We start from the raw sequence: 10,757 nt of genomic DNA, 5'->3' as shown, positions 1-10,757 counted from the left end.
TCTACATACATTTCATTTGGGTGTACATATTTATTTATTTTTTCAAAACAGAGTATCTGTGTAGTCCTGGCTGTCTTGGAACTTACTCTGTAGACCAGGCTGTCCGTAATCTCAGAGACCCTCCTGCCTCTGCTTCCAAGTTCTGGGATTAAAGACATGCACCATCACTGCCAGGCTCTGTATTGGTTTTATTAAAAATTCCAAACAATATGCAAGACCTACTATACTCTGCACCAACAGGTCTGACTGACCCAAAAGGAGATGACGGAAACCATGGCCTGGGAGGTACAGACAATTACTTGAAAGGATGGTTAATACAGAGATTTCAGACAGTAAGAAAGCTTGCCGATATATCCTTTTCTTGATGTTCTTGCTAGGAAGGTGAAATTGCAGGAGCCTGAGTCTGAACACTCTTGGAGCTTTGTGGTTATGGTAGCAGTTCAGAAAGGCTCCTGGGACAAGACAGGTGCTAAAAGCCAAGCAAGTGTATGGATCTGAACCACCAGTCCAAGAATCTGCTCAAAATTCAGATTTTCTTTACAAAATATGCTATATGTTTTATTATTCTCACACTTTTCAACTATTAAAAGACAAAAACTAAAAATATATAAATATTTTAAAGGAACTATTTATTTTTATATACACATGTAAGCAACACTTAGTTAAAAAAAAAATACTACAGTAGGATGTGGTGGCGCACGCCTTTAATCCCAGCACTTGGGAGGCAGAGGCAGGGATTTCTGAGTTTGAGGCCAGCCTGGACTACAGAGTGAGTTCCAGGACAGCCAGGGCTACACAGAGAAACCCTGTCTCAAAAACAAACAAACAAACAAACAAACAAACTAAAAACCTACATAAATCAGCCCTTTAGGTACTACCAGAAAATATCCTTTCCCCTTAAACTAGAGGTGATTTATATCCTGAATTTTATGTTGTCACATTTTAAAGTTCTTTATAGTTTTACCACTAATGAAGACTTCTCTAAAAAATGCCTAACTGTAAGATTCAGATTTTTAATAGTGATAAACAAAAGGGAATACTTATGAAAAAATAAATAACAAGACTATATATATATATGTATATATATATATATATATATATATATATATATATATATATATATATATCTCAACTAGTGTGTCATGACCCCTTTTGGGGATTGAATGTTTTTTTCAAAGGGGTCACCTAAGACCATTGGAAACCATAGATATTTATGTCATGGTTCATTACAGTAGCAACATTACAGTTATAAAGTAGCAAGGGAAATAATTTATGGTTGAGGAATCACCACAGCATGAGGTATTAAACTACATTAAAGGCTCACAGCATCAGGGAGGTTGAGAACTACTGGTATATATCAATGATTTAAAAATTAAATTTGTAATTGATTGTCAGTGTTTGGTTATTTGTATTTTTTTTTATGCCTGTATCTCTTGAACATTAAAATCTCTCAAGCGAAAAGGAGTTGTGGGTGGAAAGAGTTCAGCATGTTCTGTCTTGCCCTGTAGCATCCTGTTGTACACCACAGATACTACGGTCTTGTGATTTCTATTTTACTTTCTTTGTTCCCTTTAGGAAGGGACTTAATTTACTAGTATTTGAGAAAAACATGCACAGGACTTAGTCTTCACTCGTTGACTTTGTCTTCATCCTGTTCTCATTTCTTGAAAGGACTCAGGTCCAAAGACAAAAGGAGCTCACTGTTAGCTGATCAAGCAGAGTCTAGTGTACCACATTTCCTATTTCCTACCCTGTGCCAGGGGCCGTAGACTGATTGATGGCTTCCTCACCTTATTCTCCCAGATGCTCTTTTATCAGTTTCTCTTGATGCCTCTTCAAGGGACTTACATCCCCTGCCTTGTGGCTGGCAGAGAAATACTTTGACCTTCTTACTTATTCTTCCATTCCAAACCTCAATCCAGCCCTCAGCAGTCTTGCTTTTTACCCATACCCTTTGCTTCTTTCTTCAGAGTTCCCTTGTTTCTGTTGTAGTTTATCAGGTTGTTATGTTCTCTGTTAGGGCCTGGGAGCTTTGGTGTTAGCAGGAAGAGAAGAAGACTTAAAAGGAGGATTTAAAGGTGGTCTGACCACAGGTAGACGTCAGGGGAAAAAAAATTAAAGTCTTTCGCACTTCATAAGTTAACAGTTCTGTAGGTATTTCCTGTGTCATATTGAGGCGGGTAGCCTCCTCTGTCATCAGTCAGATGACTCCAGGAGCAGCAAAAGAAAAAGCTATGCTGAAGGTCACAGTGAAGACCAAACAAGCCTCCATTACCCACATACATAATCTTTATCTGTGGCATCTTGCCCAAAGAGTGCCTTTCAAAAAACAAACCCAATAAATCCCAAGGCTTTGCCTCCAACATTCTCCTCCAGAAGCAGCCCACAAGCAGAGCAAAGTGCAAGGAAGCAAATAAAGTTAGCATAACCGAGCGGAGGACTCTGGAAACTTCTAGAAAGAATTGTTCAGAGACACTTTTCAGCAGCCATAAAACTTACAGCAACATAAAAGCCAATTATTCTGAAGGAGGATAAGAGCTGAGAGAGATGAGACATGGGGGAAACTCCAGGGGTAGCGCTTCTGAAAGTTTTAAAATTATATTTATTGGGGCAGGAACAGACAGGCATGTGGAGGTGAGAAGACAACTTTTTGGGGTCACTTCCCTCCTTCAGTCACATAGATCTCACAGACTAAGTTCAGCTACCAGCCTTGGCCAGAGGTAGCTTTATCCACTAATCCATCTCACTAGCCCACCACAAGTATTTCACGGTGTTCCAGGTGTCTGTGTCATGTTCTTAGTTAAATTGCCAAGCTAGTCCATTAACATAGCCACAACCTTAGTGTAAAAACACACCGTTTAGCATCTCCTGCCAAGTCCAACTCTGAAATCATAGGAATTCAAACCATTATGCACAACCAGGATTCAAGAACTTCCCATGATCTTGGTCTGGATCCAGCAGGTGTCTTATCAAACCTAGAAATAAAAGTCTAGTTACTGGAGGGATGCATCCTGGTACTGGTAGAGCTGCAAAGAACCAAGCACAGATTGGCTGCTCTATTTCAAATGTAAACCCTTGACTAGAGAGAGAGTTTATATTCTGATATACTGGGTGGCTATAGTAACTTAATGTTACTTTATTTGGAAAATATTAGTTTAATTAAATTCTACATACTTAATAGTGGTGTTCTGAAATTTTAGCTATGCTCTCTCTCCATTTTCTCCTCATCTCATTGAAGACTGACATGGTCACCAAATTCCCTGAGGCATTCTTTAAAAAAAGGGGGGGGGGAGTCCTCTCTATGTAGCCCTGGCTAGTCCAGAACTGAGTATGTAGACCAAGCTGGCCTCCAACTCAGGGATACCCACCTGTTCTGCCACCTGAGTTCTTCAATTAAACATATGAGTCCCTACACCTGACCCTCTGAGCCAATTTTGAAGCCTCATGATGAATTTGGATAATTTGTTGGATCAAGACTTTCTATTAGCAGCACATCTTTTCTGCCTTTCTCCTCTTTGTGCCATTGATTTTGTTGCTTTTGTGGAGTCTCTCTGTGTCGCAGTGGCTGACCAGAAACTTTCTATGTAGACCAGTCTGGCCTTGAACTCACAGAGATCTCCTGCTTCTGCCTCCTCCTGAGGACTGGGATACTCCTTTGAGTTCTCCTTTCCTCATTCACTTTAAAACCACTTAATAAGTCTCCATAAGCAAACTCCTATACAAAACTGCATGTCCTCATTACTGATGATAAGTATTGTATGACGTATACAAGCTGTTAAGTAACAGTAATGACAGCCCTCTGTAGTTTTGGTTGTTATTGCTCTCACTTGAGATAAGTTCCTTCTTATTTATTCACTGTGTGGGTCAAAGTAGATCATACCCATGGCTGGGAAATGTGAAAGCAGAGCCAAGGGTGCATAACACTTGTGAATAGCCAGAGGAACACCCTAGTTCCGAAGATGTCATATTACACATGATAACACCAGTTGTGAGAACTTGAAAGAATCTAGAAGGCATCTTTAGAGACTTAATGGAAGAGCACTGGGAAATTCGGGACAGTGAATTTGATTCTAGCTCAGGAGACCCTTACCTGCAGAGTTGGGATTTATTTTCCAAGGGGTAAAAATGATTTACTGAAGTCACTTTAAACAGCATTTAACAAAGCAAACATTGAATTAATTGACATAATTATACCCAATAAATTTGAATGAAGGAAGAATGGTGTGAATATGAGGAGAAATTATAGGAGTTAAAGCTTGAAGGGAAAGAGTCTAAACTAAGCTTGGTGTGTCTAGAGGTTTTCTATCACTGTGTTGACATATCATAGATCGGAAGGAGGAAAGAGCTGTTTTGACTCACAGTTCCACTCCATAGTTGCTTGGCCCCATTGCTGTAGGCCTGTGGAGAGGCAGAACATCATAACAGTGAGGGCATAGTGACACAAAGCTGCTCACCTCATGGACCCCCAGAGACAAAGACACAAAGAGCATCAGAAAGGGGATAGGAACAAGATATCTTCCCTGGATATGTCTCTGTGGCTTACTTCCTTAAGTTAGGACGCTCCTTCCAACAATACAATCGTATTCTGAACCCATCGAGGGCTTAAATTCACTGTTAGAGCCTTCAGAATCTAGCTAATCACTTCCTCAAGCAAGACTTTAACACAGGAGCCTTTTAGAGGGTCACACACCATATCCCAACCATAGCAGGAAAGAAAGTTGATGCGAGACCCTGCACGGGAAGGAACAACTGAACTTGCTACTTGTGTCTGAGGTGGGAATTGTGGGAAGGGAGGAACCTAAAGTGCCTGTTTCTAGAGTGGGATTGCTCAGAGATAAAGGCAGCTCCACTGGCATTTACAAGTGGGATAATGATGCTTTAGTTTCAGATGTGCATAGTGTGACGCTGCAATAAGATAGCGAAGTGAAAATATCTAGGGCCTGGTTGGTAATTTGGAACTGAAATCTTAGTATAGAAACTTGAGATGTATCTGATGCTGAAAATTTTGGCAAATTAATCTGCAAATACATATACACCCCCTATAAGGCTTTATGGCTAACTCTGGGGTGAGGGGATATATATCAAGAGAAGAGTATCAAAGATTTAACGTTTGAGTGTTGGGTATTTCTTTGCTAGAGAACAAAGAACCATTAAGAAATGGTGGGAATGATGTGTGTCCTAGTTAGGATTACTATGGCTGTGATGAAGCACCACGACCATAAACAAGTGGGGAGGAGAGGGTTTACTCAGCTTACACTTCCACATCATAGTCCATCACTGAAGGAAATCAAGGCAGGAACTCAAACAGGGCCAGAACCTGGAGGCAGGAGCTGATGCAGAGGCCATGGAGGCATGCTGCTTACTGGCTTGCTCCCTGTTTTGCTCAGCCTGCTTTCTTATAGAACCCAGGACAGCAAGCCCAGGGATGGCACCACCCACCATCGGCTGGGCTCTCTCCAATCAATCACTAATTAATAAAATGCCCTACAGCTGGCTCTTAAGGAGGCATTTTTCCTCAATCAAGTCTCCCTCCTTTCAGTTGACGCTAGCTTGTGTGTCAAGTTGACATAAAATCAGCCAGCTTGCCAGGCGGTAGTGGTGCATGCCTTTAATCCCAGCACTTGGGAGGCAGAGGCAGGTGGATTTCTGAGTTCGAGGCTAGCCTGGTCTACAAAGTGAGTTCCAGGACAGCCAGGGCTACACAGAGAAACCCTGTCTCAAAAAAACAAAAAGCAAACACAAACAAACAAACACCAGCCAGCATAATGAGTCAAAGAAGTGTAGAAGCAAGGACATGTGCATGAATAGGGGCCAAGGGAAGAAGAGATTTCAGAACAGAAGTTAAAAAGAATGAAGAGCTCATGATGTGAGGGATCTAGCCCAAGAAGGCAGCTGACACTCCTCGTGGGATTATTCTTCATTAAATAGTGGGGACATAATTCAGATCATCTTAATGCAGTAAACATTTTCACTCATTGTCCGAGGTACTAGTTAGGTCTCACAAATTTCAGACCTAATACACATATTTGTTTTTCTTCTTTTTTTTTTATGGTGAAAAAAAAAGTGTATATTTAGAATTAGCCATCTGGACTTAGTTTAGATGATCCCAATCTTGTTGGCAACATCTAGGGCATCATAATCAGGAGCCAAGCGAACATACGCCTTCTTCTCTCCGTCGGGCCTTATCAGGGTACTGACTTTGGCCACATCAATGTCATAGAGTTTCTTGACAGCCTGTTTGATCTGATGCTTGTTGGCCTTGACATCCACAATGAACACAAGAGTGTTGTTGTCCTCTATTTTCTTCATGGCTGACTCAGTGGTCAGTGGGAATTTGATGATAGCATAGTGGTCAAGCTTGTTTCTCCTGAGCGCACTCTTCCGAGGATATTTTGGCTGCCTCCGGAGCCGCAGGGTCTTGGGCTGCCGGAAGGTGGGTGACATTCGGATCTTCTTCTTTTTGTGACTGTGGACGCCTTTCAGCACCGCCTTCTTAGACTTCAAGGCCTTCGCTTTGGCTTCGGCTTTGGGAGGGGCAGGAGCTTCCTTCTTCGCTTTCGGCGCCATCTTGGCGGAAAGGATCTGTTTTTCTTCTTTTAACTATAAAGGAGATGAAATTTTGGACTACATTAATTCCAGACAAGTAGCCAAAGAGAAATTACCATATCATTTCTGACCTCACATTTAGGTCTATCAATGGGAATAATTTTAAGGAAAAATTAAGGATTCTTGTCCAATAACATTAAGATAGCCCCTGCCTGTCTCAGATCATATTCTACCTAGCGAATATGATTCTGTTTAGATTATAACTTGCTGGAAGGGTAGGCTTAAGGTTTGAGTCACATAAAAAATGCTTTGAAATGGAAATCTCTTAAAAATCTGACAGTTAAAAAAAAAAGGTCTATCTAACTTAGCTCCATTTCACCTTGGAAAACAAATGATCTGAAGTAAAGAAAACGAATGGGATTTAATAGTTTTCCTGTGGACACGGAGTCGACACTGTAAAGTAAGCCATACCCTGGTGTCTATTCCTTGGGTGGAGCACATAGCTCACTTTTAGACATTATTTGGTTTCTTGAATATTTAGCAGTTTCAGATGTAGGTTTTTCACTGTGACTCAGCTGCAGTGTGAGCTTCACTTCTCCAAAGTCACTGAACTGTGTCATCATTATTTCCTGTCCTGGAAGAACTGAGCCCCAGAGGATGCTACAAGGGTTGAGGTGGAATGTGTGAAAAATGGATGGCTTCTTAGGTCCTTCCATATGTGCATGTGTGACTCTCCCTGTATGTGGTGCACGTGTGCCTCTCCCTGTTTGTGGTGCACATGTGTATCTCCTTGTATGTGGTGCACATGTGTATCTCCTTGTATGTGGTGCACATGTGCATCTCCCTGTATGTGGTGCACATGTGCATTTCCCTGTATGTGGTACACATGTGCCTCTCCCTGTATGTGGTGCACATGTGCCTCTCCCTGTATGTGGTGCACATGTGTATTTGGTTGTGTATGCAAATTTATGGAGGCCATAGGGCAACCTCAGATGTCTGTCCTCAAGAGTTACCTGCCTTGTTTTGTGATCTGGGGCTTGCCAATTAGACTAAGTTGGCTGGCCTATTAACCCCAGGAATCCACCTGCCTCTAGCTCTCTGGTACCAGCATTGCAAGTTTAAGCCACTACACCTGGCTTTTTTATTCTTAATATTTATTTATTTATTTATTTATTTATTTATTTATTTATTTATTTATATATATCTTTGAGGGTCTCTCTGTGTTTCTCTGCCTGGCATAGAACTCACTATGTAGGCCAGACTGGCTCAGTCTTGCAAAGATCTGTCTGCCCATGCCTGCCAAATGCATGTGGCACCATTCCTAGCCCATACGTGGCTTTTATGTGGGTTCTGGGAATCCAATGCAGGTGCTCATGCTTTCAAGTGAGCTGTTTTTCTAAATCCCTTACCTGTTTCTTTGGGGAAATTCTTCTTGAAATTGTATTACAGAAGCTGAAAAGGCAATCCACCAAGTACAAGGCCGACAAAATCTATCCTACAACTGTGGCTCAGAGGCCCAAGAATATCAAGAAAAACAGATACAAGGATATTTTGCCCTGTAAGTTCCGTTTCTTCCTGTAAACTTGTCTTTCCTTCCAATTTTAACTCTCCGCCTTCAGTTTTTAACCCAGCACTTGTTCTTAATCTTGGAATGCTTCACTGGCAAAATAATTATATTATTTATGACTGTAAAAGAACGTTCATTCATTCGATTACTTGTTCACATGGACTTAGCCCTCTATGTAAGATTTCTCAGTTACACTGTCTCTTTCTTTCGTGTTCCAGATGATCACAGCCTGGTAGAGCTGTCTCTGTTAACTTCCGATGAGGATTCCAGTTATATCAATGCCAGCTTTATTAAGGTAGATTGAGGAAATAAAAGCATCCCCTGTTTTTCTGAGCACCTGAAATAGGGAATGGGGAGAAGACTAGGGGAGGAGGGTGCTGTCTGCACTCACCTCAGGTGAATTCTGTTCTCCTTTAGGGTGTCTATGGACCCAAGGCTTATATTGCCACCCAGGGTCCTTTATCTACAACTCTCCTGGACTTCTGGAGGATGATCTGGGAGTACCGCATCTTGGTGAGTGCATAATTGCTTCAGGTACTTCAGTAGAGAAGGTGGGATGCCAGGGAGAAACTGAGCAGGCTTCCCAGCTGTTAAAAGCAGCTCTTTTCTTCGGGCTTGATGAAATTTCAGAGAGCAGGTATCTTTTATCAGTTTTACAATGAGCTCTTGTTCACATGAACGCAAGCTGGCAGCTTGGTTGCAAGAATTGAGCTGACTAGAGAAAGGGAAGCCAGAACAAAAGGAGGAAGAGTAAGAGCGGTTCATAGTCCTTGGGGTTTCTTTTTGGGTTAAAAGGCAAAGCCAACAGAGAAACACTGCTTACTACTTTCTGGCTCTGGGACTCATGCAGGACTGTCCTTTCTAGCTCTGTACACGTTTACATTTCTGTTTCCTGCCTCTAGGTCATTGTCATGGCATGTATGGAGTTTGAAATGGGAAAGGTGAGTTGCTGTCTAGTACTGGTCGACCTAAAGATAAAGACAGAACTTTGCGGGGGCTGGTGAGATGGCTCAGTGGGTAAGAGCACCCGACTGCTCTTCCAAAGGTCCAGAGTTCAAATCCCAGCAACCACATGGTGGCTAACAACCATCTGTAATGAGATCTGGCGCCCTCTTCTGGAGTGTCTGAAGACAGCTACAGTGTACTCACATATAATAAATAAATAAATCTTTAAAAAAAAAAAAAAGACAGAACTTTGCTTATGTGTATCTGAGAAAAACCATTCCATACCACACGATCCACAAGCGGTTTCCCCTCTGAGAATCCCTTGTATCCATTTCCCCTCATAGCTCCTGTGCTCTACAGTTAAAGAAAGGAAGGGAGAAAAGAATACCATTTCCTTTCCGATAATCAGATGCTTTAAGTGCCCCCCAGAGACTCTCCTTGGGCTGCGCTACCACACCCAGTCATCAAGTCCAGCCATGGACTGTATGGTGGCAGGAATCGATACTTTTATTTTAATCCATTTAAAACTAAAAGTGAACCTTCACTTCAGCTATTGAAAACTTAATTTGGGGGCATATGAAAGTTTTTCAAATATAAACATGATTTACTATAAAAAATATTTCCAGTGAAAATTTAGTATTCTACTTAAGGTGTGTGCTATGTATAAAATATGCATAGGATTTTAATTTTTATTAAAACAACAGGGCAAGCAAATATGTACTATTATTGTACACTGGATTACATGTTAAATATTTTGGTATTTTGGGCTAAATTCATTTAAAAATGTGGTGTTAGAAAATTTAAACCTAAACATGTGACCACATTGCTGTCTACTGCTGCTATTCTGAGTTGGGAATTCTAATCACAATTGGGAATCTGACACTTACCTGGTGCAGCTGTTTTAGTCAACAATTTCAGCTTTCTCTCTCTCTCTCTCTCTCTTTCTTAGATGCTGAAATTAGGTCAACAATGTCTATGTCTACTTTTTTAGTTTCTAGGAAGTCTGTAATTCAGACATCCTTTAATGTCTGTCTTTTATCCTTTGGAGACTCCCTATCATGCTGCTGGAGCTGACTTCCAAGGGGGTTAGCTGTGCTGTGCCTAACCTAAGATGAAGAACACAGAGCTGCTTCTGAATGAGGGAGTGGGTTTCATTTTGTAGGAAGGATTAGACTATGTGGAGGGGAACCATTACCTTCTCTTTTATGTGACAGAAAAAATGTGAGCGTTATTGGGCTGAGCCAGGAGAAACACAGCTGCAATTTGGCCCCTTTTCTATATCCTGTGTGAGTATGATGTGTTTCTATCATGGCTAAGCAAGGTCTCCAGAATCAGCATGCCTTTGAAATGACTAATAATTTAATCTTCTTGTTAGGAAGCTGAGAAAAAGAAATCTGATTATAAAATCAGGACTCTGAAGGCCAAGTTCAATAGTGTAAGTATAAAGCAGAAAGAATAAAGTGAAGAGATGAGACAGGTAACTAACTCTGTGTGTGTGTGTGTCTGAGAGGAGAGAGAGAAAGAGACAGATAGATAGATAGATAGATAGATAGAGAGAGAGAGAGAGAGAGAGAGAGAGAGATGGGGCTGGGCATGGAGCCATGGGCGGAGTCAGGGCCTTTGATGTCTTGGGTAAGTCTTTATATTCATAAGAGACTCTGCCCCTAATCTGTTTCACACTGTGGCACACATAAAAAAT

At 41.3% G+C, this 10,757-nt stretch overlaps 1 protein-coding gene and 1 pseudogene across 1 annotated transcript in view; one reads left to right on the top strand and one right to left on the bottom strand.

Annotated features, from left to right (window-relative positions):
* The window catches only part of Ptpn22 (protein tyrosine phosphatase non-receptor type 22), a 54,901-nt gene that overhangs the window by 9,186 nt on the left and 34,958 nt on the right, over positions 1–10,757 (top strand). Inside the window, exons 6-11 of the mRNA XM_085835261.1 lie at positions 7,996–8,104; positions 8,332–8,408; positions 8,531–8,626; positions 9,016–9,054; positions 10,273–10,344; positions 10,434–10,493. Of these exons, the coding sequence (XP_085691387.1) occupies positions 7,996–8,104; positions 8,332–8,408; positions 8,531–8,626; positions 9,016–9,054; positions 10,273–10,344; positions 10,434–10,493 (453 nt within the window). The remainder of the gene's footprint in view (positions 1–7,995; positions 8,105–8,331; positions 8,409–8,530; positions 8,627–9,015; positions 9,055–10,272; positions 10,345–10,433; positions 10,494–10,757) is intronic.
* Positions 6,087–6,567, bottom strand: LOC110291206 (large ribosomal subunit protein uL23 pseudogene; annotated as a pseudogene).

Source organism: Mus caroli, unplaced genomic scaffold (genome assembly GCF_978045245.1).
Source record: "Mus caroli unplaced genomic scaffold, Mus_caroli_1 scaffold_3, whole genome shotgun sequence".
Lineage (NCBI taxonomy): Eukaryota > Metazoa > Chordata > Mammalia > Rodentia > Muridae > Mus > Mus caroli.
Note: the sequence above shows the minus strand (reverse complement) of the source record. Positions and strands in the feature narration are given on the sequence as shown.